The following is a 23884-nucleotide window of genomic DNA, read 5'->3' as shown; positions in this document are numbered from 1 at the left end:
CACAATGATAGGGCGGCAAAACCCTCGTGCGTCTTGGGAACACGAAGCCACCTAAGGATGACAGTTTTCTGCTTCCATCTTGCAAGATGCCTTAGCATATTTACGTCGTTCCCGCTCTGCACCTGTTCGCTGGGAACTTTTTGGCATAAAACGCTGTCACGATATATTGAGGTGGAAACGACAACGTCCTGGAATGCGAAAATAGAATCATCTGTACATGAGCTAAATCCTGAAGATTTCACGAAAGCAACAGTTTGCTCCTACGACAGGGACTGATTTTCTAGATTTATGTCAAAGTTTCCGTGAATGTCCTTGTCTAGTAGTTGTTTTCTGACCATTTTTAGGAGAGGAACTCTGCTGTTTTCAACTATGTAAGCTGTACTTAGAACAATTCGGCTAAGAAGACACTAGAGATTTACAAGTCCGCTTTGGCGGCATGAGAAGTATAATCGCGAAACGGACGAATTGATATGCAAGTGCTTATGCATATGCATGATCTTGAGCGTGACGATATCGAGAGCCGTAAGCTCGTTTTTAGTCCATTGAACCACCCCAAACAAGTAGAGTAGAACCAGGACGATAAGCATATTCGTCGCAGGTACCTTGTACAGAGCCAAAAATTTGAAGACCAAATATGTCGAAGAAGATGCTTGTTTCTCCTTTGGAGAGACTCTTTCACTGATGTTACATCCTTAATGCAGTTTTGAGACACCCCCAGGTATTCATAGGGTTTTCCAGTGTTAAAATATCTAATAAAATGTAATTCTACAAGCTCAGAGTCATCAGGAACACCAATAAGCTTCCTTTTCTTCAGATGACTCTTAGCACATTTGTCCAATCCCAAGTGCATTCCATTCACTCCTGTGTCCTTATTCGCGATATTTAAAGCAAGTTGAAGTTTGCTTGCATCAGAAGCATAGATCTTCAAGTCATCCATATAAAATACATGAGTGACCTTATGCTCTCGAGGATCTGTGCCACCGCAGTGGTATTCGGGGAAATTTCGCAGTGCGAGAGATAGAGTCAGAAGGGTTATGCAAAAGAGAAAAGGGTGCATGGTTTCGCCCTAAGAGACACCCGTCAGGAAGGCGTTATACGTTGTTACACGATAATTTTAGGATGAGAGAGGAAATCTGTTTTTCCGAAGGGGCATGCATCTCTATGTACCTGACAATTAGAAGGTACTTTCGGCAGCCTGCTACACCTTTTTCGAGTCACGTTGTTCGTACATATCTCTCTACACAGGATCAATTCTTTGAACAGTCCTGTTGTTTATGACAGCTGTAAAGATGTTATACAGCACGTTCAAAGAAGTTATTGGCCGTTAATTTTCTGGATTGGACAAGTCACCTTTTTTTGATAAAAGTGTGCGTCCTAACACCAGCCACTGCGATATGGGCGTTTTTTTACTTTAAATATGAGGTGAATATGCGGGCTAGATGTCGGTATTAAAAAGTAAGCTTCATCCACCAGAAGTCCTTGATACCATCTGGCCCTGCAGCGGAAAAGTTCTCCATGCATCTAAGTGCTTTTTTTCACCTCTTTGGCAGTGATTGATGGACATACCTCTTCATATGTTAGGATCTTGCCGCAAAACTCTTTCAAGCGGATGATTTTATCAGTATCTTCTTTCAGCTACAGTGTTTTTGTTTGCGGCGTGTTCAAGCAGCGGTTGGGGAAGCGCCCAGCGTGTATTTCCATTTTTCGAGATCCAGGCAGTTCGATTTTTCAATGACCGATGCGAAACGTGCCTAAGCTCTGGATGTTCATGTAGCGCCCCATACGCAAGGATATACTCTGAGAGTTCGTTGGGTATCCCAGAGTCACCGTTCAAGACACCTTACCTAGGAAACATTCAACTTTCGGCATGGTTGTTACGCCTTCTCTCGGGGATTATTCTTTCTGGGACCGCCCTGGACAATTGTCCGCGAAGCTTATTAATTATTGTAACCATATTCAGCAGAAGCCCTTGGTATTTATGCTTATAAAAGGGCTTATTTATTAAGAATACTTGGTTTAGGCGTGAGATGATCTAGATGTACGCCCGGTGTAGAGAAGATAGCCAAAGTATAATTTGCTTCGTTGTTGCGGATGAAAGACAAAGAGAGCTAATAACAGATATAAGGATCATGAGTGGTTCTAAAAGCAATACCGATCATTACCTTCTTGTCTCCAAAATAACTTAGGTCAAGGAAGGAGAAGAAAGAGTACGGAACAAAAAAACGAAGCGAACACTAATCAAGATTGAGAATCTACAGAAACCGGAAGTGTGAATAGATTTTTAAAATAGGAGAAAGAAAAGTATAGATAAGGCAAATTTGAAGACCCTAATAAACAGTACAGATATAGAGGGCGCATCGACTACGATACAATATGTCATTGTTAGGAGTGCGACTGAAGTTCGTGGTACTGCGGTTCTTGGATAGAATGCCAGGTGATGCGTGGTTTAATGATGAGATTCAAGCAGCCACCCAAGCAAAGAATGAAGTATTTTGCAGAAAGTTGAACATTACAGGTCTTAGGGGTCAGGAGAGAAATAGGCTTGAAAATGATTACAGGCACACAAATGCAAAACGACTTGGTAAAAAGTATGAGACTGTTTTATAAATGGGTGTTGATCCATATAAAAGGAGGTAAACTTACAGAGATACACGGAGAGAAATTTCTAGGGATTAATTCACGGAACTGCTCTTCCCTTTCATTATGCTTTAGAGCAAGAACTAAAATATTGAAACCCTAGTTTTTAAAGCAAAAGTCTTAGCTTTAAAAGCAATGGTTCTGAGATCTAAGTTCTCGCGCCAAAGCACGATAAAAACAAAGATCAGTTACGTGAATTAATCTCTCTAAATTTCTCTCCGTGTAGCCAGCAGGAGAAATAGCATGGATGAAATGCTATTTGATATAGAAGGGATACTAGACGTTTTAAGAGACTATTAAGAAATTATTGAAAGGAGAAGCTGTAGGGCATCACAACTACAATATAGAGCACGATTGTTAGGAAACCCAATTGAGAGACTTTGCCTAAGGAAGTTAAAGAGGTATGCCAATACAGGAAAGTGTGGCGACAAACAGTTTGGAAGAAATGCATCAGGATGGGTAACAGTGAAATAAAAGACGCCCAAAACAAAAGACCTTGGATACTAATGGGCCCGAGTTGGGAGCTTTACATGATGACTTTGTGGAGCCCTTTACGAGAGGTGATTGCTCGAGAGATTGATCAGCAACCTGGGTAGGAGCATAGTTGTGTAACGGAAACATTATTTAAATAAGTAAAACGGGAATTTTAGATCAATCTGAAAAACTATGCCCCCTCCCTCACAATACTCCCTTCCTTGCCGAGTGCATCACGCTTACCCCGAAAGGGAAGTAGCTTAATGGTATAATAATAATTTTAATAAAAAATAATACATAATTTTAACTTTCTTGTTCATCAGGAAGCGAGCGACTAAAAACTCGTGGAGTGACAGAAGGTAGCTCTAAGAAAGCATCCAGAGGTGACTGTTGTCACTTCCAAACGCTCGTGGCCGCTCGTAATTGTATACCTACAACATCATCGCAGGAGGTTTCAACCATCGTATTAAATTATTAGAATTAACTTATAACATTCTAATCTCATCAGTGTTCCGCGTTGATGTCGCGGTAGGTCTTGAGCTTTCCTCTCATGACTTTGACGGCTATTTTGGCAGTAGCATTGCTACTGACAGGGTTTCCTGTGACAAATAGGCTGACGGCGAAGAGGAGAGGGACTAAGTAGAACACAAAAATCCATAAATGAAAAAATTAAGAGTATATTAAGGATTTTGAATCGCTTGTCGCTTCCCGAGGATCGTCGGGGTGCCACTGGAGCTACAGCTGGGGGCCACAGCCTGCGGGACGGTGGCGATGATGAGCTGCGAGATGGTCAGGCAGATCTCACTAATAAAACAGCTGGCCAGCAAGAACATCTACGACAAACAGTAAGCAGTGCGACATCAACTGTGCCTGCTGAGGATGCTTTGGCTAGCGTTAGTCATTTGCAGCCAATTACCTCGACAGAAATACCGTGCGAGAGCAACAATTGGGATACCATAATGAAAAAGCAATTGGTGCGTCTCTACTACGAAAATGCGAAGTTTGAAACGAAAATGGAAAAAGGATACAATTTGAGAACGAAATTTGCTACAAAGTATCCTAATATACAAAAAGTCGCACCAAGAGATCTTATCGCTGAGGTGAAGGACATCAGGACTAATCTACACGTTACAGAAGACCGAGCAATGGAGATTAAACAACAGGTTGATTTGGCGTGGAAAGCGACGGCCAAACAGGAGCAATTGACGTTCTTCCTCAACCTATTGATGATCCAACACCACCACATCCCGCAGAGGTGGATGGCTTTATACAACCAGAGGCAGAAGCAGAAGTTCAGCAACCAAAAAAGCGACGAAAATGGACATACCATATAAATAGAGATGTTATGCGCTTTTATTTTTTGGAAGATAAATGCGGACAAAGTGTGAGGAGAGAACATCATACACTATTCTTACTTAAACACCCAGATCTAACCACAAAAATAAATGAGCTTTCGGCTGTTGAAATAGCTGCTATCAAAATGGAACTGGAACAGCGGCTTGCTATTGATGAACCCGCCTTGGAAGATGTGGATAACGAAAACTTGATTGATGCTGAAGGCATGCGTGTTAGGGATAATGAACATCATGTAACGGACCCACTAGAACTACATCCGGATTTTACGAACGATCATGTGGATAGCGAAATCCCAGAAAACTACAGCACCTTGAAAGGAATTGTGGTCATGCTTTACTAGAGTTCAGATATGTAGAACCAATACTAAGGCATTCTCTGCCCAAAATGAAAATCACAAATGATCTGCGTGCACTAACAGCACATCTCGACAGCAGGGTTTTACCTACGTATTTGAACGTAGCACAGACTGCGTTAGAGGTGCAAACTCTTGTACACTGGGCAGCTGTGGCAACCGTTAGAATGTTGGGCCGGAAAACTAGGCCTGCAAATGCACTTTTTGTCCCAGCAAGGGATCGAAATCCACCATGGAAGATCAGGTTAGATATGGATGTCAGAAAAGTAAGGTGCAGATTGGGTCGATTAACTCAATATAAAAAAGGAAATATGACCAGAAAGCTGATAAACCATGTTACTAAAATCATCCATCCACGGCACGTCGAGACATTAACACCAGCAATCTTGGATGAAATTTTAGGCTTACAACGACAGAGACTTGATGTTCTTACTGCCAGACTGCGTCGGTACAAGAAAAGTAGTGCATGAAGGCAACAAGATCAAAACTTTCAGACAGCTGAAAAAGGTTCTATCGTGAACGGAGAGTGAAGCCAGATAACAAGCAAGGCACCGAAGTGCCTCAGTTGGAAGATATGACTAACTCTTGGTCGGTTGTTTGCGGAAAAATGAACAGATGCAATTTGAACAGGAAGCAAGAACAAGCAATAGCCCTGAAATGCAACTGACAAACATCACAGCTTTGGATGTTTCAGCGGTATTGAAAAGGGCAAGTAATTGGAAAGCTCCAGGTCCAGATATGGTGCACAACTTCTGGTACAAATACCTGACGAGTGTGCTTCTTGCATTGGCAAGGTGCTTTCAGAAGATCATAGAACACCCAGATCTAATGCCAGGCTTTATGCTCCAGGGTACTACGTATGTTACCAAAAAATCCAGACGCTCAAAATCCACCTGGCTTTCGGCCTATAGCCTGTCTTCCAACTATTTATAAATGTCTTACCGTTATCATTGCAGATAAGGTATATTCCCATTGCAACGAGAATGACATTCTTACAGAAGAACAAAAAGAATGTTGTAAAAACTCGCGAGGCTGTAAAGATCTAGTCTCTATAAACGCTGTTGGCATGACTCAAGCTCGTAAGCATCAAAGGAACTTACACATGGTATACATTGACTACAAGCAAGCGTTTCCTTCCGTGCCGCATAAATATTTGCTTGAAGACTTAAAACTTTACAAAATCTGCCCACACATTATTGACTTTCTAAGCCATGTGATGAGGCTCTGGGGTACAAAAATAAAGTTTTTGATCATGGACAACCAAGGATAACTGGATTAATACGCTTTACGACGGGTATATTTCAAGGATACTCCTTCAGCGCACTATGGTTCTGTTTAGCGTTGAATCCATTGAGCAAAACATTAAACAGCATGTTTTATGGATTCAGAATTCAGGATAATGAGGATGGTCATCAAGTAACCCATCTTTTTTACATGGATGACCTGAAGCACAGCGAATTTAATCAGAGGGGAATTAGGTACCGCAGAGTCAGAGAACGAGTTCGAAAATGACAACGAGGCAATGGCTGCAGGCGAATCATATAAATATGTGGGTATTCTTGAATTTAAGTGTATTCAACATACGATAATTAAGACAAGCCTAACGACTGCCTTCACTACGAGACTCAGATTGATTATGAAGAGTTTTTTCAACTCGGTAAACAAAATCAAGGCGATCAACACATATGCCATCCCTGTTCTTACGTACTCCTTCGGGCTCATAAAATGGTCTAACACCGACCTTGAAAAGTTAAACAGAATTGTTCGCGTAGAAATGACGAAGCACCGAATGCACCACAGAAATTCAGCGATTGAAAGGGTAGTCCTACCACGACATTTTGGGGGTAGGCGCGTTGTAGATGCCAAAAACTGTGTGAGTCACAAGTTATACAGTTGCGAGACTATTTTAACAGAAAACGAAATGTTGCACTTTACAGTATCATCTGTCAAGCGGATCTTGACTACATGCCCTTAAATTTGTCCTCAGATGGGGCCTTGAAATCAGGGCAGAAAACATAGAGGAATTAGAAATACAATGGAGGCAGAAAGCCACCCACGGCGAGCACCTCAACATGTTAGATCGAAATGAAGTGGATAGTGAGGCATCTAATATTAGGCTAGGAAAGGGTGTTCTGTATCCAGAGACGGAAGGATTCATCATTGCGATACAGGACAAAGTTGTCAGAATCAGGAATTATCGCAAACACGTGTTAAATCAACACATGGTTGAGCGGTGCCGCTTATGTGGAGATACCAACGAATCCGTCGAGCACATTATTCATGGCTGTCGAGTAATAGCTCAGAGAGAATATACGCACAGACATAATGATGTATCGGGCATTATACACTAACAACTTTCCCTAAACCTAGGACTCTTAAAATAATGGATGCCCTTCTATAGATACATTCCAATGCCCGTGTTGGAAAGCGAAGATTACATCTTATATTGAAATGTTACTATCCAAACGGATCATTACATCCGGGCCAATCGACTTGACATCGTGATGTGAGGAAAAAAAGATGAAAGAGTCTACATCATCGTCATTGCTTGTCCGCTTAACCGAAATTTACAGTCAACCTATACAACCAAGATCCACAAGTATAGCGAGTTAAGGCATGAAGTAAAGGCCATATGGAAGGCGGTTTTATTAAACACTTGTCACATTGTAAGAAACTTTCTTGACCATCAGGAAGCGAGCGACTAAAAACCCGTGGAGTGGCAGATGGAAACTCTACGAAAGCATCCACAGGTGACTTTTGTCACCTCCAACGCCCGTGGCCGCTCGTAATTTTCTACCTACAACATCATCACAGGAGGTTTCAAACATCGTACTAATTATTTGAATTAACTTATAGCATTCTAATCTCATCAGTCACTTGACTTAGTCCGTGGCTATGATATATTTCCGGGTTCACCCGAGTAAAAGTTTAAAAAACCATAATAATAAAAGAATACGTAACCCGAAAATTCGAAGCGAATACAATATAGTCTCAAAAAGTAATAAAATATAATCCACATTTTTTCTTTAAGTGTTCAAGCGATTGAAGGAAATCTGAAAAAATATACTGAGTCAAAATTATATCTTGAATTTATTCACGATTCAATAAAAAAACATTTTTAAACTTAATTTTATTTAAAATATTATTGACGGGATAAATACTGAAAAATTGGGCCTCCACAATTACGTTTAAAAATGAATTTCTTTATTTACACTTGGTATTTTTTTCAACAGTGAGTAATCAAATTATACTTGTCTGTCGCTTATCTTTACTTATAACAATTTTCTTTTAATTTCAGGCTAACAATTCTCATGATTATTCGTCAGGATTGACCTCTGATAGTTAAGAACATCGAGAAAGGTTTTTCTAGCTCTTTCAGTTCTGAAAAATTAAAGTCTAAAATTACTTAAATTAAGAGAAGAAACATGTTTTAAACTAACATAAGCAAATTTTATAAACATTTTTATATAGACGGGAGTTACGACAATGAACAACGAAAACGAAGATGCAGAGGAGGATAGTGACGATAGAAGTACAACTAGCAGTTCGCATCGATCAGCCAATAATAATTTGTCCTCAAAATCACCGGATCCCATTTCCTACCTGATGCTTGATAAGGTTAGAAAATTGGTTAAAAATAATATTAGTTGATAGAAATTATATATATTTTTATTTAAAACTACTCTTTCGAAGAGAACAGTATTGATAATTTCATTTTTATGAATTTTCTGGAATAAAGTTTGTTAGAATGTATTATGCTGAAACTAAATATTCAAGAATCAAACGGATTAAAATATAGAATGTAAGTTTAACCCTCCGAACTGAATACAGTAAAGTTTAATCTATTTTAGCTTCGTGCCTTTTCTTCTATTACTATCTCCTGATTTGTGTACTACTGCTGTCCGAATTAGTTACCGAAATGGAAAATCCAGCGTACTCGTTTTATGAATAGAAATGCTCTTTATGATCAATACTTCAAAGCTTTAACTAATATTAAATTTAAGCGAAAAAACTTCCTTCATAATTTGCTGCATGGTGCTTGCTTAGGACGCACATTTTCACTAATCAAAATCTAAATCATGATTTTTTAAAACAATTTCCTGCTTTGGGGCCTGAATTTAAAATCATTAAATATTAACTTCTTTACAAGTGAAGTAAAATGCAATTTGAAATATTTAAAATTGTTAATTATTATCAGGCACTGAAACCCAAAAAGTATAGTATTTCTCTAAAATCAAAACAAAAATTTTTATTAAAAATTTGCGAAAATCACATTTATAACCATTTCTATTCACGTTCTGTTTAAACCACTTATACTAATGAATTTTAAAGTCCTGATTTTAGGGGCCATTCACAAAATACGTGATACATGTTTCAGGAACTTAAAGCCCCTCCCCCTGTGCGTAATGACTCTGAAAGACTCCCCTCTCCCTCCAGGTATCACGTATTTTGTAAGTGACCCCTTACGAATATGATTATGAAAATATTCCCAAATGACATTTTTGAGGTCAATTAGAAAAATTAGTCAACTGATTGCCAAAAATGTGTATTGCTGATCAGAGGTTGACCGAACTTAGCTCAGAGTTTTCCAGGGCTCCGTTCCCCATAAAAATAAAAGTCATTATAGAAATTAATAATTTATTAATCAAACAAAATTGGAATAAGATATGGTAATTTTCAAATTAATTATGGAAAAATGTTTGTTTTTTGGTATGGTAATATTTCCAAGTAATCAACTGTTCAATATTAAAATGACTTGAAAAATATTTAAATTAATTCCTATAGAATTATTAAAATCTTTAATGGATTCATATTTCTTTCTATATATCATTAATTCCTTTTTATATTCCAAGGTTTTCTTATTACGATTCGCTTGTTTAATTGTAACAAAATCCGTTATAATTGCATTCACCATGGGCAGAACTAATGACTTCGCATGTTCTGTGAATTCCCTCATCGTCATTACGAAATTTATTTTTGAAGCAAAACAAATTAATACAGATTAAAACTAGAAAATATTTAAAAATAAATTAACGAATAACCTCAAATTTGCAACTATTTTAAAAAATCAATGATAAATCTAAATTTTTTATGTAATTTAATACATAAATTACAGTACCGGTTAGGATTGCCTCTCCACACAAAAAAATCGTATGAAAAACATACTTACCATTTTCCGTAGATTTTTCAGTAAAAAGTTTAATTAGTAAGGTTTTTAAAAAATCTTTAGAAATCTTATCAAATTTCGCCGAGATAAAATGTGAGAAACTTACAGCTTTTTTCAGAGAAGTGAATGGAAAAAATCTGTCCGTCTGTCCATTATATATTTATCTTGCGCTTCGCGCTCGATAATGTATTTGCCTCGTGCTACGCGCTCGACCTTTGTGCACGGAATTTTTAAAACTAAAGGTCAATGCATCGACAACAGTAATTTAGTGATTGTGAATTCTCTTTTTTTAAAGCTCCCTCGGCTTTAACGAACACATTCTCATCACGTATCTCATACTTCGTACTCGAGTTCATCCCTGAAACTGTATGTCATTCCAAAAAATGTATGTTATTATAATTCATAGCATGCATTGGTGATAAAATAGACCTAGTTTCTTTGTCTCGTTTAAAAAAATGCGCGTCCTTTATAAAAAATTTATTATTGAACATTTTATTGCAACTTGTCGTTTTTCCATCAACTGAATTTGCTTATTTTCAAGGAGCTGTTTTTTAACATCTAAATTGTGTCCTTAACCTCAGTGACCCAGACTTTGTGTCAATTGAATTTTCTACCGCATCGTGTTCTACGCCGCAGTTGTGGTGCCCTATTACTTCATTTCCTAATACGTGATTGAAAGACTCTCTCAAAGGTTCTAGGGTGGAGAGTCTAGTTACAACAACAGACCAACGAAACTTCGATTAATGAGCGGAGGGGGGGGGGGTAGTTTGAACCGAGAGTTATAACTAGTTGTTGTTTTATTCTGAGAAGGTCACCAATCTTCAGCATTCTGGTGTTAGATGGGAATTCATATGGTCTCATTTTCACATTCCCGGCCCTCTTTCAGGTGCGAAACGGAAGACTTACATATATTTATTAGGTGGTTCGAAACCCGTTACAGCATTTTCGATTTTAAAAGCGTTAATATTGTTAAAAGCGTGTGACTATATTATATGTAATGTATTGTAATTTAATATAATTGTCCCAAGCCAAGTTGTGTAAGGATTTGTGTAGTTGTGGGATGACCTTCCACAGAATCTGGATGTAGCAAGAATATATTTTTTTTTGCTGACGCACGAAATTTTATATGACTGGGATGTAGAATTCACATACTTAGAGCGGTAGACTTTGTTTTCTTCGATTGAAACTGTAAGTAACAGTTCGAATTATTTCATCTAACTGGTAGGCACTCGACATTACGGCATTTTATTATATTGAAATATAAATTATTAATATAAATTCATTATGATTTAATTAGCGATTCAATAAGAAATAATACAACTAGAGAATAAAGTTTATCTGACAGTTGGGTAAAATGAAATGTCGAATGCCTACCAGTTAGGTGAAATAATTCGAACTGTTACTTACAGTTTCAATTGAAGAAAACAAAGTCTACCGCTCTAAATATGTGAATTCTATATCCCAGTCATATAAAATTTCGTGCGTCAGCAAAAAAAAATATATTATTGCTGCATCCAGATTCTGTGGAAGGTCATCCCACTACTACACACATCTTTACACAACTTGGCTGGGGAAAATTATATTTAATTACAATACATTACATATAATATAGTCACACGCTTTTAACAATATTAACGCTTTCAAAATCGAAAACGCTGTAACGGGTTTCGAACCACCTAATAATCTAAGTATAACGCGTTCGATTGCTAACGACTAGACCTCACGGCTAACTTAACAGTTATAATATCGATAAAAAATCTCGGCTATAAATTTGAAGTACGATTACGTCAGGGACGTTCAAAAAATATCTGGTCCCCGTTTCATCGAAATTTCTTATTTTAACATTTTATTAATAAGCGGGCTTATAAATTTGAAGAAGTAAATAAAAACATTGGATAACTTTTTTATTAAAAATAGTGTAACCTTAAAACCCTAAATTACTTAATTTTCATTATTTTAAATTTGTGAAAAATTAAACGTTAAAAACTTATAAATTAAATTTATATAAAATCTATTAAATTAAATTAGTTTAGACTTTAAGGAATAAAATCAAAAATGTTAAACTAATCTACATATTTAAATATTTTCTGAAGTCCTACAATATTAATCAAAATTTAAAAATGTTAAAGTTTGTACAAGGGACTTGGCTTTAAACTTCAGTCCTGGCAATGTTGACGTACCTAGCGATTCTTATTTTACCTTACTGTTGTGTAATTCGTCCCATAATAAAAGTTGAAATCTCTAAAAAATTCTGCAATCTATGCTTTCATGTACGTGAATCTTTAATATCACACTAAAATACACTTTATATGATTCAATTAATAAAACTTTACATTACTTTTTGTTATTTTATGCTATACTGGTATGAGAATAATACAATCCTTATATCAATTATTACATATCAGAATTTTCACTTTTCGACTTGAGATTTTAGATAACTTTTTTGTTATATTTATAGTTCTGTTTTGTATTAAATCCTGAAATAATTATAAACTTTACCTGCATGCAGTAATGACCTCCATTTACCGAACTAATTGGGTACATTTTAATTAACAAATTTTCTCCGTGTATGTTTGCGAATGTTGAAAATACTGCGAAATTATTAAATAAAAAAAAGTAAATTTTGGATTTTCCATTTTTTTTTCTTGACAAAATTTAAATTTTCGATTTTTCAAGAAAATTCGAAAAGTTGTTATGATAATCTTGTAGCGCAATGAAAAATAAAAAAATTTCTTCTCTTGATTTTTTTTCATATTGTACGTTATTTGGCTTTAAATATTCATTTTCGTGTGTTTCTTGGAGTTTTGTGAATGCTATAACTCTGATAATTTATGGTTTTATGAAAAAAGTCATTAGGATTTATTGTTCGACTTTTTGAATAATACGAATACCTATACAGAGAATTTTTTAATCTTTAAAAAAAGTAGTCAAAAATATTTAAAAAATGCGCTGATTTTTTTAATTTGTATCCAAAATAACAGACTAACGAACTTGACCTTTAGTTTAGGACACTAAAAGAGTGTACCAAAGGCCAATATAATACATTAATGTGTTCAAAAATAATCGTGCTCACAGACAGACAGCCATACAGACATACAGACATACATAGAGAGTTAGAGACATACATACAGGCAGATACATTCGTAAAAACCTGTTTTTCGGATTCAGAGTCTGTCATAATGTGGACATTTGACAAAAAGTGGGGGGTAAAATTTCACACAAATCTAATACCTTCTCTAATGAGAATGTAAAATTGAAAACTTTGCTAAATTAATGTGTAAACTAAGATAAAAATCAGTCTATCACATTTTTTATGATAATTCGATAGTAGTAGCGTGCTTACTGAATTCTGTTTAAAGAAGTCTTAAACGTTCTCAGTGGGCTTCATACCTGGAGAATTTCCCGACCACTCGAGAACGGTGACTTTTTCCCAGCTAAAAACGGGTTAATTCGTTTAGCAAATCTGACGAATTACGAATTTAAAAACACAAGTGAACTCAGAATAGTTATAAAGAATGACAAAAATAATGTGAAAATTGTAATTTTTTAGTTTTCGTCCTATAATATGGCAAGAAATTAGAAGTTGAGAATCTAAAATTGGTCAAAAACATAAAATAGGTGGAACTTTCTCACATACTGTCTCGGCAAATTTAATAAGCTTTCTAACGGGGGGTTTTTTTTTTAATTGTGACAGAGATTCACGATTAGAGGCATGTTTTCAATATGATTTTACTGTGAACTGACAATCTCTCCCCATCTTTCACCCATGGCTCATACAATCTTTTATATAAGAAATTCATAGATATCGCCGTTTTTTGGCAGCCCCTGTAACCAGCCTTAAAGTACCGCTTTTCAAGGTCATAGGTGTGTAATGGCCATGTACACCAAACCCCGGTTTAGTAACAGCGTCATAATTTTTGAAGTCATACTTTCTAAATATGACTCAATGAATAATTCATGAGAGTGAAAATTTTTACTGATTCAGATTGAGAAAATAGATATATGAAACAGAATGGCCATTACATGCCTATGAAAAAAAAAATTTGTTTGTAGACAAAATACAAATGTTGTTTGGTCTCCTCCAATTAATATTTTACTTTTGAACTAGAAATAAGACTTTCTAAACGGTATTAAAATATTTAGGGTAAATGTCCCAATAATCGTGACGGTTTTAATCTCTAAATTTAATTCAGTGAAATGTTACTGATCGTCAGTGAAATGTCACTGATTGAAATACCTGGAAATGGGACACTGACAGTCAGTGAAAAGTTATTTATTCATTCAGTGAAATAAATAATTTTGTAAGTTGGCAGCGCCCCACCGTGTAAATTTAATAGTCAGAATAAAACAAGGTTTTACGATTAGATTCAATTTAATAATCATAGTAAGAACTCAAATATTCAAATATCCAATATTAAAAAAGGTGAAAAGTTTCGATGCTTGTAAATGATAAGTAATCTCACATATTATCTTACTTTAAAAACTCGATCTTCATTTACCTACCCCTTTAGTAAGTCCTTTTTTTCGAGTTTAGAGCATATTTTTCCCGCAGTCACTGGATCACACAGCCCGAAAAATGAAAATTTTATTTAATTGAGAAATAATTTACGCGCTACTTGATTAAAATTAAAATAACGATTTATCATAGAACTTGGAGGTTATGTGTCACATTTGTTAATCTAGTGCCTCTAGTTGTTACTGAATTGATTAGTCAATAATTCTAAAATCACTGATTAACCAGTCAAATTTCGAACTGCTATTTCAATCACTTAATTGTTTATTGATTTATATAAAAAGAGGAATGACCATGAAATTTAATTATAATTTGAATACCTTGTTAAAAATATGTGAAAAGTAACGTTTAAAGATGAAAATAATTTATTTATAGAATGTTATAGTGTGAAATTTAATTTCAATGCATTCAAATCAAATAAAAAGCAAGAAAATTGGGGTAAGGAACTCTGACGTATAATTTACTACAAATTTCGGAAAAATTATCAAAGTAAACAATTACCTATTTCTTTAATGATGTTTAGGCTCGATTTGCTCCAATAGTCCTAATCTAATAAATTCCAAAACATGTTTTAGGATGATACTGTGACACCTGTATTAAATGGCTGGGTTTTGGGTGCTTATACAGCAATGTTGGGAAGACTTTCGGCTGCAACCGCGGCTCTCGAAGCCACCGAAATACCTAACATCCTCTCTGACAGTGATTCAGACAGTGACCACTCTTCTTACACTGAAAAGTGAGAACAAAAAATAAAGAACTTTTATACTACCTAATATTATGTTAAATCTTAAATTCATATTTCATATATTTCGTTTTATTTAAGATCTTAAAGTCTGTCTTTAAACATAACTTTGTATTTATTCTTTATTTATTATTTATTTAAGGTCTGGTAAGAGCAGTCCAGACCAAGGAGCGCATCGTGGATATTCCTGTAGGTCTTGCGACGTTGTTGCACCTTCGAGACCAGCCTTGAGAAAACACATCTTACAGAGTCATCCCTTCTTGGCGAAAAGTGACTCAGGTGAAATGAAAAAATGCCCTTCTTCCGGTTGTGACTTTACCACGACAAGTAGATGCGAATTTGAAACTCATGTGGCGAACCACGTGACACAGGGCGTCACACCCACGGGGAAAAAACGCACCCTGGCACTCCAACGCGTCAGGTATAGGTACTTGAACTTCAAATTTTACTTATATAAATTTCTATTTAATTAAAAATCGTTAGACAAGAATTGCATTGCTTTGAATCTTCCTCAAGGATCACAGCGGTTCAGTAGATTCAATTTTCTGTAAAAAAAGGCGGGATAAAGGGGGATTTAATCTATTATTAATCAAATTTGATATCCGATCGGTATGTTTATATTTGTATTCAAACATTTTCTAAGGAAAACTTCAACACTTTCTCCTGGTAAAAATACATTAGAAAATAATTGAAGCAGGTCGAAGATTGAAAAATAAATAAACGAAAGAATTGGAAAATGCTCATGCTACAATTCTTAAAATACTTTTTTTTATTACTAGATAGATTTTGATTCTTTATTTTCATAAATTTTTTACATTTTCATTCATGAGGGTATAATGTATTCGTCCAAATTTTCGATCTCTGGTTTTTAACGGATCTTTACGTTTCGGCATGCACAGAGTTCCAAAATCAGACAATTTTGTTGGTGTCTGTCTGAATGTTTGTCTGTATGCCTGTATGTATGGTTACCTGAGTGTTGTAGCCACGCTCAACTTTGAAGGATTTGTCAATTTGAGTCAGCCTTTGATACACTTCTTAAGGTTGTCAAAATGAAGGTTAAATTCGTTAAGCAGATATTTTTAACCAAAATAAAAAAATTCAGGCCATTTTCAAATTTGACAATTTTGTTTCTTTAAATTTTAGACTTTTTTGTCAAAGTTGCTTATATATAGGTCGAAGATTTGCAAATTTTCCAAATAAAAATTTTCAATTTCGATGAAAATTAGGAAATTTATAAATTTGAAATTTTGAAAATATTCAAAAAAATAATATTTTTCTGATAAATTAGGAATTTTTATTTGAATTCTTCATTGACTATAAAGTATATTTAGAAACTATTTTAGTTACATTTTTTGATTAGACAAAAATTCAAAAAGGAGCTATTTCAAAATTTGAAGAAAAAAAATGTATGAGTTAAAAAATGTTTTGTCAAATTTTTCTGGTACACGGCAAAAAGAATTTAAAATGTTCCATGTGACATTCTTAAATTTGAGAAATATTACAAAAGTTACATGCTTTTCAAAATTTTCAAAAATAGTAAGACAAAAATTTGTTTAAAAGGTTAGAAAATAGCAATCTAAATTTCAAAAATATTGAGTTTCTTATTGTCTAATAAGAAATGAGCAGTAAATAAATAGATAGCAATTAATATTTATTGAACACGCAAAATAGAATATAAATGAGGTACACAAAAATGAGTCAATATCAGAACAACGCAGGTACTTTGCTGAAGGCACACGTTCGACTGACTATGCTAAAGCCGGACGCAGCAGGCTAAGGGTCAAAAAGCTACAGAAAAACAGATGCTGTGGAAAATCGTTGAGTAGGAGAGCAGGTCTAACCGACAGATTTTCTTATAGACAGAACAGACCACGCATACATTCAAAATACACATACTCAACACTTCCACTTATTTTGAATATTAAATAACACCTAATTTTTCTCTCAAATAGCAAAACTGTTGTTTCGGTAATGGTTTAGTTAAAATATCTGCTAATTGTTCTTTGGACTTTACATACTCAATTTCTAACTCGCGACGCTTACTATATCGCGGACAAAATGGTACTTACATCGATATGCTTGGATCGCTTGTGATCATCTGAACTATCTGAAATGTTGATAGCCGCTTGATTTTCTATTAAAACCGGAATCAAATCGCAATTTACATTTAATTCATTCAGCATACGACGTAACCACACGGCCTCTTTTACTCCATGAAATAAAGCAATATACTAAGATTCGGCGGTTGAAACAGCAACCACATTCTGTTGTCGGCTTGACCATGATGTCGGCGCCCCGTTGAGTAAGAACACAAAACTGCTTCTGGACCTCCGAGTATCTTTACAACCTGCAAAATCCGCGTCAGTGTATCCCTTAATATCTAAAGTACTCCCACTGTTTCCATATATAATGCCATAATCAAGCATGCCATTCAAATAACGCATGATTTTCTTAACTGCAAGCCAATGGCGTTTGATTATAACAATTTAAAAATTGACTCGCGCAATTTACGGCAAATTCTATATCAGGACAAGATACACGAGCAGCAAACAACAACGAGCCTATTGCATCTCGATAGGTAATATTAACATCATACTCACTCTCACTCTTGCTTAAGCAGACACCTGGTTCTGCGAGAACACTTGTCAAGTTTGCATCTTGCATGTTAAATTTTTCCAATACTTTTCTTTTATGTCTGGCTTGACAAATTTTCAATCGCTGCTTTTCGCGATTGCGTCATATCTCGAACCAGACGAATTCATCCGCAGGACCAGATGTAATTTTAAACATATCCCTCAAGTACATAAGCATACTCTCAATTGCATCCTTACTTTCAAACATGATCAGACCATCGTCGACATACAACACTAAATATACGGTATAATTGTGAACAATGCCTACAAACACGCACTTGTCACTCAGAATATTTTTAAAAGCAAACTGTTCTAGAAACTTCACAAACTTCTCTTTCCAGCATCTCGGTGACTGCTTCAGTCCGTAGAGGCTCTTGAACAGCCTGAGTAGAGCATCTGGTCGAATTTTGTCTACATAGCCTGGGGGCTGCAACAGATAAATCTCTTCATGAAGTTCTCCGTACAAAAATGCAGTTTTGACATCAAACTTCGCTATCTCATAATCCTTTTTAGCAGCAATTGCAAGCAGAATTCGAATTGACTCATATCGCACGACAGGTCCAAACGTCTCAAAATAGTCTACTTCTTCTCGTTGCGAAAATCCTCTAGCTACAAGTCTAGCAAGGTATCTCTCGAAATCACCCGCTGCATTCGTTTTTACTAAAAAACAAACCCATTTGCATCCAATGGCCTTCTTACCTGGCGACAAATCACATAAGCTCCACGCGCCATTTTCCTCCAAGGCTTGCATCTCTTCTTCCATAGCTTTCTTCTATTCGCTGGCACTTTCGCTGGATGTTGCTTGATCGTAAGTAATCGGTGCGATGTCAACATGGAATGACAACGGGACATCGTACCGGATGGGCGGTTGCACTGTTCTCCGGTCGCGCAGCTGTCATCCTTGGGCTGCATTTTCTTCATCGATGTGATCGGCCGGGTCCTCTTCTGCTGGTCGGTCATTTATCACGTTAGCCGGCTCTCTCTGTAGATTATTTTCCGGCAGGGTTCCTATCGGCTGAGGGACTTCGCCATCTGGATTGACCTGCTGCTCGACTCGTGGCTCCATATTTACTGGTCTGTCTTCTTCATTGAATAAAAAGTTAAACAGCGAGTAGCTATTAGACTTTTCTTTCACCTGTGCTGCTGAATTCACGCTTTCGTCAAAAGTTGCTTCACTGTTAATGAAAATTTTCTTATTTTCATCGTCCCAGAGTCTGTAATTTGTAGACTCTCCGTCGTATCCTACCATAATCAATTCTCTACTTTTTTATCGAATTTTCCTCGATTTTCTTTTGACACAGTTAGGTAAGCACGTGCTCCAAAAACTTTCAAATGTTTGATTGTAGGTCTTCGATTAAACATCTTCTCAAAAGGAGTCTAGCACTCGTTTGGTTGTAAAGCAGTCCGATTCAAAATATAGCATGCGGTATTTAATGCTTCAGCCCAAAGCTTTTGATCAACACTTCTAGCATGTAGCATCGAGCGTGCGCACTCTACTAGCGTGCGAATCTATCTTTCAGCGCGTCCATTTTGCTCGTGCACATAGGGGGCTGAGTATTAATGGATAATACCTTTTTCAGAAAATTATTTTGTCTTTTGCAGGTATATTCAGTTCCATTATCATAGCGTAGCACTTTTATTTTTGTTCCCAGCTGCGTAGAAATCAATGCTTCGAATTCTTCAAATTTCTCTGGAACTTCAGATTGCTGCTTTTTCAGTACTCGGGTGTGATTTACGAGTTTGTTTTCCCGCAGCGCATCCTTCACAGAAAAAATCCTGTTTTTCGTCACGTTTCATTTCTCCGAGGTCCAATCATTCGCACGTGCGCTTGACTGCACTCATGTTCAAATGTTCCATGCGTTCATGCCAGAGCTTAAAATTTCGCTGCGGGCCGACTAGCTGAGCAACGTTACAATCATAAGGTCCAAGACTTTTCGGCTTGACTTTGAACACCATTCGGAAAAGCATCCCGTGCGGTACTCCAAGGCGCGTCTGTTTACTGTCCCTACAGAGAACAAGCTACGATGCAATTCCGGTTCCTACAAAACAATGTTGTTCGTGCCGATTCCTGATGTCTTTATTATTCTGTCATCTGCCACTTTTATAGTGATGCCTGTTAAATTTGGCTTCAATGCAGAAAAGTATTCCTTTTTGAAGGTCATGTGCATGCTAGCACCTGTGTCGGCGATCCACACGTCACGATCACTGTCACTGGTGCACAAGTACGTGTCAACAATGTCATAGATAAACACTAATGCTGTCTTTTCCGCGGGCTTTTCATCATTGTTACATTTTTCAATGTCACCTTTTTTATCATTTGATTTTTGCGGACACTCGCGCCACCAATGTCCCTTTTACTTACAAATTCCACATCTTGTGTGTTTCTTAAGTTCTTCAATATTTTTCTTGTTATAATCCTTTGAAGAATTTTTCAACTTAGTTTTCTGCACATGTAATGCAAGTGACGTTACTTCGTCATCCGAAATACGCTTATCTTCTTTTATAAGTCGAGCAATCAGCTTATCTTTAGTTTTCTCTGCTGTTGGAGTACATTCCCATGCCATACGGAACAAGGAGAATTTTTCAGGCAATCCTTTCAGCAGCTTCGATGTTGATGCCGCATCTGTCGGTTCTTCACCTGCATTTTTCAACTTCTTACAGATGCTCTCAAATTTTTCTACTTGAACCGATATAGTTTCGGTCTCTTCGAAACGGAAAGCGTAAAATTGCTCCCATGCACTTTCTTTTGCATCCACACTCGTATCACCATACAAATCTCCAATCTTTTTCCACATTTCCTCGGGAGTTGGGCAATTAATTAAGTTGCCATACAAGGCTCTATCAACTGAGCAGAGGAGAATCATAGAAACTTCCGATGATTTCTTCTCCCAGTCTTTTAACTCAGTAATTTTTTCAGCATCAGGCTTCTTTTCAGTACCACTCACAAAACCATATAAATCTTTTGCTATCAAAGCAATCACAACACCAAATTTCCACATGGCGTAATTTTTGCCGTCAAGATTTGTGAGATCCATCACTTCTTTTTCAGTCATCTTGTCTTGATTGCAATCAAGAATTCAGTTCAATAAAAAAAACGATCAGTCTTGCACTTCACTTATACGTTTGCACTTCACTTATACACAGCTGGGCCCATAACCTATTGAGTTTCTTATTGTCTAATAAGAAATGAACATTAGATATATACATAGCAATTAATATTTATTGAACACGCAAAATAGAATATAAATGAAGTACACAAAAATGAGTCAATATCAGAACAACGCAGTTACTTGGCTGAAGGCACACGTTCTACTGACTATGCCATGATCTAGGAATACACGGTCCAGCCATCAGCTCCCCCAATTTCGTCCCTATTCGCACTCCACCAATTTTAGCCATCTTGGTTACCATAGCAACCGTTAGCGTCTCGGTCTTCACTCAAAAGATTTGAAATCATGAATTATGGCTACATTGTAAATCAATGTCAGTACCTGTGAAAGTTCTCAATATTCAAATAAGGTGCAAGAAGCGGACACTGCTGACGCTATCCGTTTGTGAAAGCGCGTCGTGTTAAGATTAACTTTGTGAAAATTTTAGTGGTGCTTCTATTGAAAATACCATTGAAATCATTATTTCATATGAATATAAGATCTGAACATGTAACTTTGTGTACCCTGAGAGGGTTCTTTTGTTCTCATTTAGTGCTTATGTATATACGAAATATAAAAACGGATATTATCGTAATACAGGATATGATATCGATATTTTGCATTTATTTATTTCTGCTTTCAGCCCGAAAACAATATTCGTTTTTCTCCTTAGGTGGATGATACTTTATTTCATTCGCGTGCCTCAGGTGCCTCAGGTGCCTTAAGAGGTTATGTTATCCCTATTACTAAGTATTTCTTCTACATTACAAGTTAGATGTTATATATTTGTTTATACTTTAGATCACGCATCTCAAAAATCTCTTTATTTTCAAACTTATTTAATTTATTTATAAACTATATAATTTATTTATCTTTTACTTACAATCTTCGCTCATTGCATTTACTTCCTTTCAAATATACTTCATTCTCGCGCGATCACTTATCCAATATGGTTAAAAGTGGTGGAGTTGCTCCTTATTGGTTAACTTTTTTTTAGTTGCGTGTGGCTAGACCGTGTATTCTTAGATCATGGATTATGCTAAAGCCGGAGGCAGCAGGCTAAGGGTCGAAAAGCTGCAGAAAAACAGATGCTGTGGAAAAACGTTGAGTGGGAGGGCAGGTCTAACCGACAGATTTTCTTAGAGGCAGAACAGACCACGCATACATTCAAAATACACGTACTCAATGAAAAATATATGCGATTTTTGTTTTTAAGAGATCAGTAGGTTTGAAACGTTGTTTTGAGTATATTTGAAAAAGATTGACTAATTATCTTAATGAAGTTCTTCAATTGGACACAAATTATCAAGCGCGAAGCGCGAGTTTTGTAATGAGAATGTAATCGTCAAAGCCGTAGGTTCTTTGAGAACTTTCTTTGAAAAGAAATCGAAAAAAATTGTGGTTAAAATTTATGGATGTAATTCCTTAGAAGTTAAAATCACAGTTTTCATTTTAAGTTATAATATTTATGATATTTGAAAAAATTGTAGTTAAAGTATACACATGAAACGTATGAAAACGAGCACAGAACTCTGAGTTGCTTAAACGTATTTTTCTAAGCTAGAAAGAAATATTTTGAAAAACACAAAAATGACTATTTGAAAAACCTACTTTTTCTGTTTTTGATTCTGTAGACCTTTGAATTTGTTTCTATTGTATATTTATCAGTTAAAAGCTCTCAAATGTTCAACATCTTTTTAATGTCAGCTAAGAAAAAGATTATAGTTTAAAAAACATAAATTGAGAAATTATTTTTCAAGCAAGAAATAAAATTATAAAAAGATAGCAATTTTCTGAAATACACAGTTTGATAACATGTAAAAATAAGCCATACAAGAATAAACTCCAAATAAATCATATACTTTTTATTATAGAGTCCCCTTATACGCTAGTTTTTCGTATATTATTTTCGATTTTGAAAATTTGTTTCTACAAGCAAATTATTAAAAGAACCCGATATTATTTGGGGGAAAATTAAACAATTGTCCTGAAAAGTCATCCCTTTTTTTAATTCATATCTTCGGATGAAAAATGCAACTTTTTTGTAGAAAAGTCTTCCTTTGGCACGAAAATTCAAAAATTTGTTTCCAATTTTTTTATCTTTGTCTGGAAAATATTTGCCACTTGAAGAATTATCTATTTTATTAAAATATCGTATTTCTTGGATGGATGTCATTATTTTAGTTTTAAAATGTTAATATTTTTAGTTAGAATATTCACTTCTATATTTTTCGTTGTAAATTTAGCTACTTGGTTAAAAGACGAACTACAAACTTTGTTCAAAATTAATTTTTTGGTTGATGATTCATAATTTTAAGTTTTGCTTTAAAATTTTGTCGATTGCTGGTCCAATAATTTATCTATAACCAAATAACATCAATACTCTATATTCATAATTTTATTTAAAAATTCATTTCCTTACCTGCAAATTTAATAATTTTGTTGAAAATCCAATATTTTTACTGTCAATATTAGGAATTTCAGGCGTTTTAATTCGTGATTAATATTACAACCTATACATTAATTTTATTTAGAAGAATTTATCCCCTATTTTTGAAAAAATCCATGCTAAAGCATCTTGTTTTATAATGCCTTGAAATTTTATTTATGATTTAAGAAAAAATGAATAAAAATTCTCGATGTTAGGTGTTTTAGGAGATTTTTGAAATTTTAGAGGAAAAAGGGGAAAAGCTAATAAAAGGAAGGAGCAGGCTGTGATCCCTGCTTCTTTGAATGTAAAAAATTTGACTTGCAGTCTGATACAAGGATGCGTTATGTCTTCATGGTTATTTATATTATTTATGGACAAGTGTTTAAGAATGGCTCTCTTCGACGAAGAGGGTGTGGATCTCGAAACAGTA

General features: G+C 35.6%; 1 protein-coding gene across 1 annotated transcript in view; it reads left to right on the top strand.

Annotated features, from left to right (window-relative positions):
* LOC117175848 (RE1-silencing transcription factor B-like) overlaps nt 1–23884 on the top strand; it is a 53142-nt gene that overhangs the window by 22207 nt on the left and 7051 nt on the right. The window contains exons 2-4 of the mRNA XM_033365634.1: nt 8291–8437; nt 15075–15235; nt 15384–15668. Of these exons, the coding sequence (XP_033221525.1) occupies nt 8291–8437; nt 15075–15235; nt 15384–15668 (593 nt within the window). The remainder of the gene's footprint in view (nt 1–8290; nt 8438–15074; nt 15236–15383; nt 15669–23884) is intronic.

This window comes from Belonocnema kinseyi, chromosome 7 (assembly GCF_010883055.1).
Source record: "Belonocnema kinseyi isolate 2016_QV_RU_SX_M_011 chromosome 7, B_treatae_v1, whole genome shotgun sequence".
Classification (NCBI taxonomy): domain Eukaryota; kingdom Metazoa; phylum Arthropoda; class Insecta; order Hymenoptera; family Cynipidae; genus Belonocnema; species Belonocnema kinseyi.
Note: the sequence above shows the minus strand (reverse complement) of the source record. Positions and strands in the feature narration are given on the sequence as shown.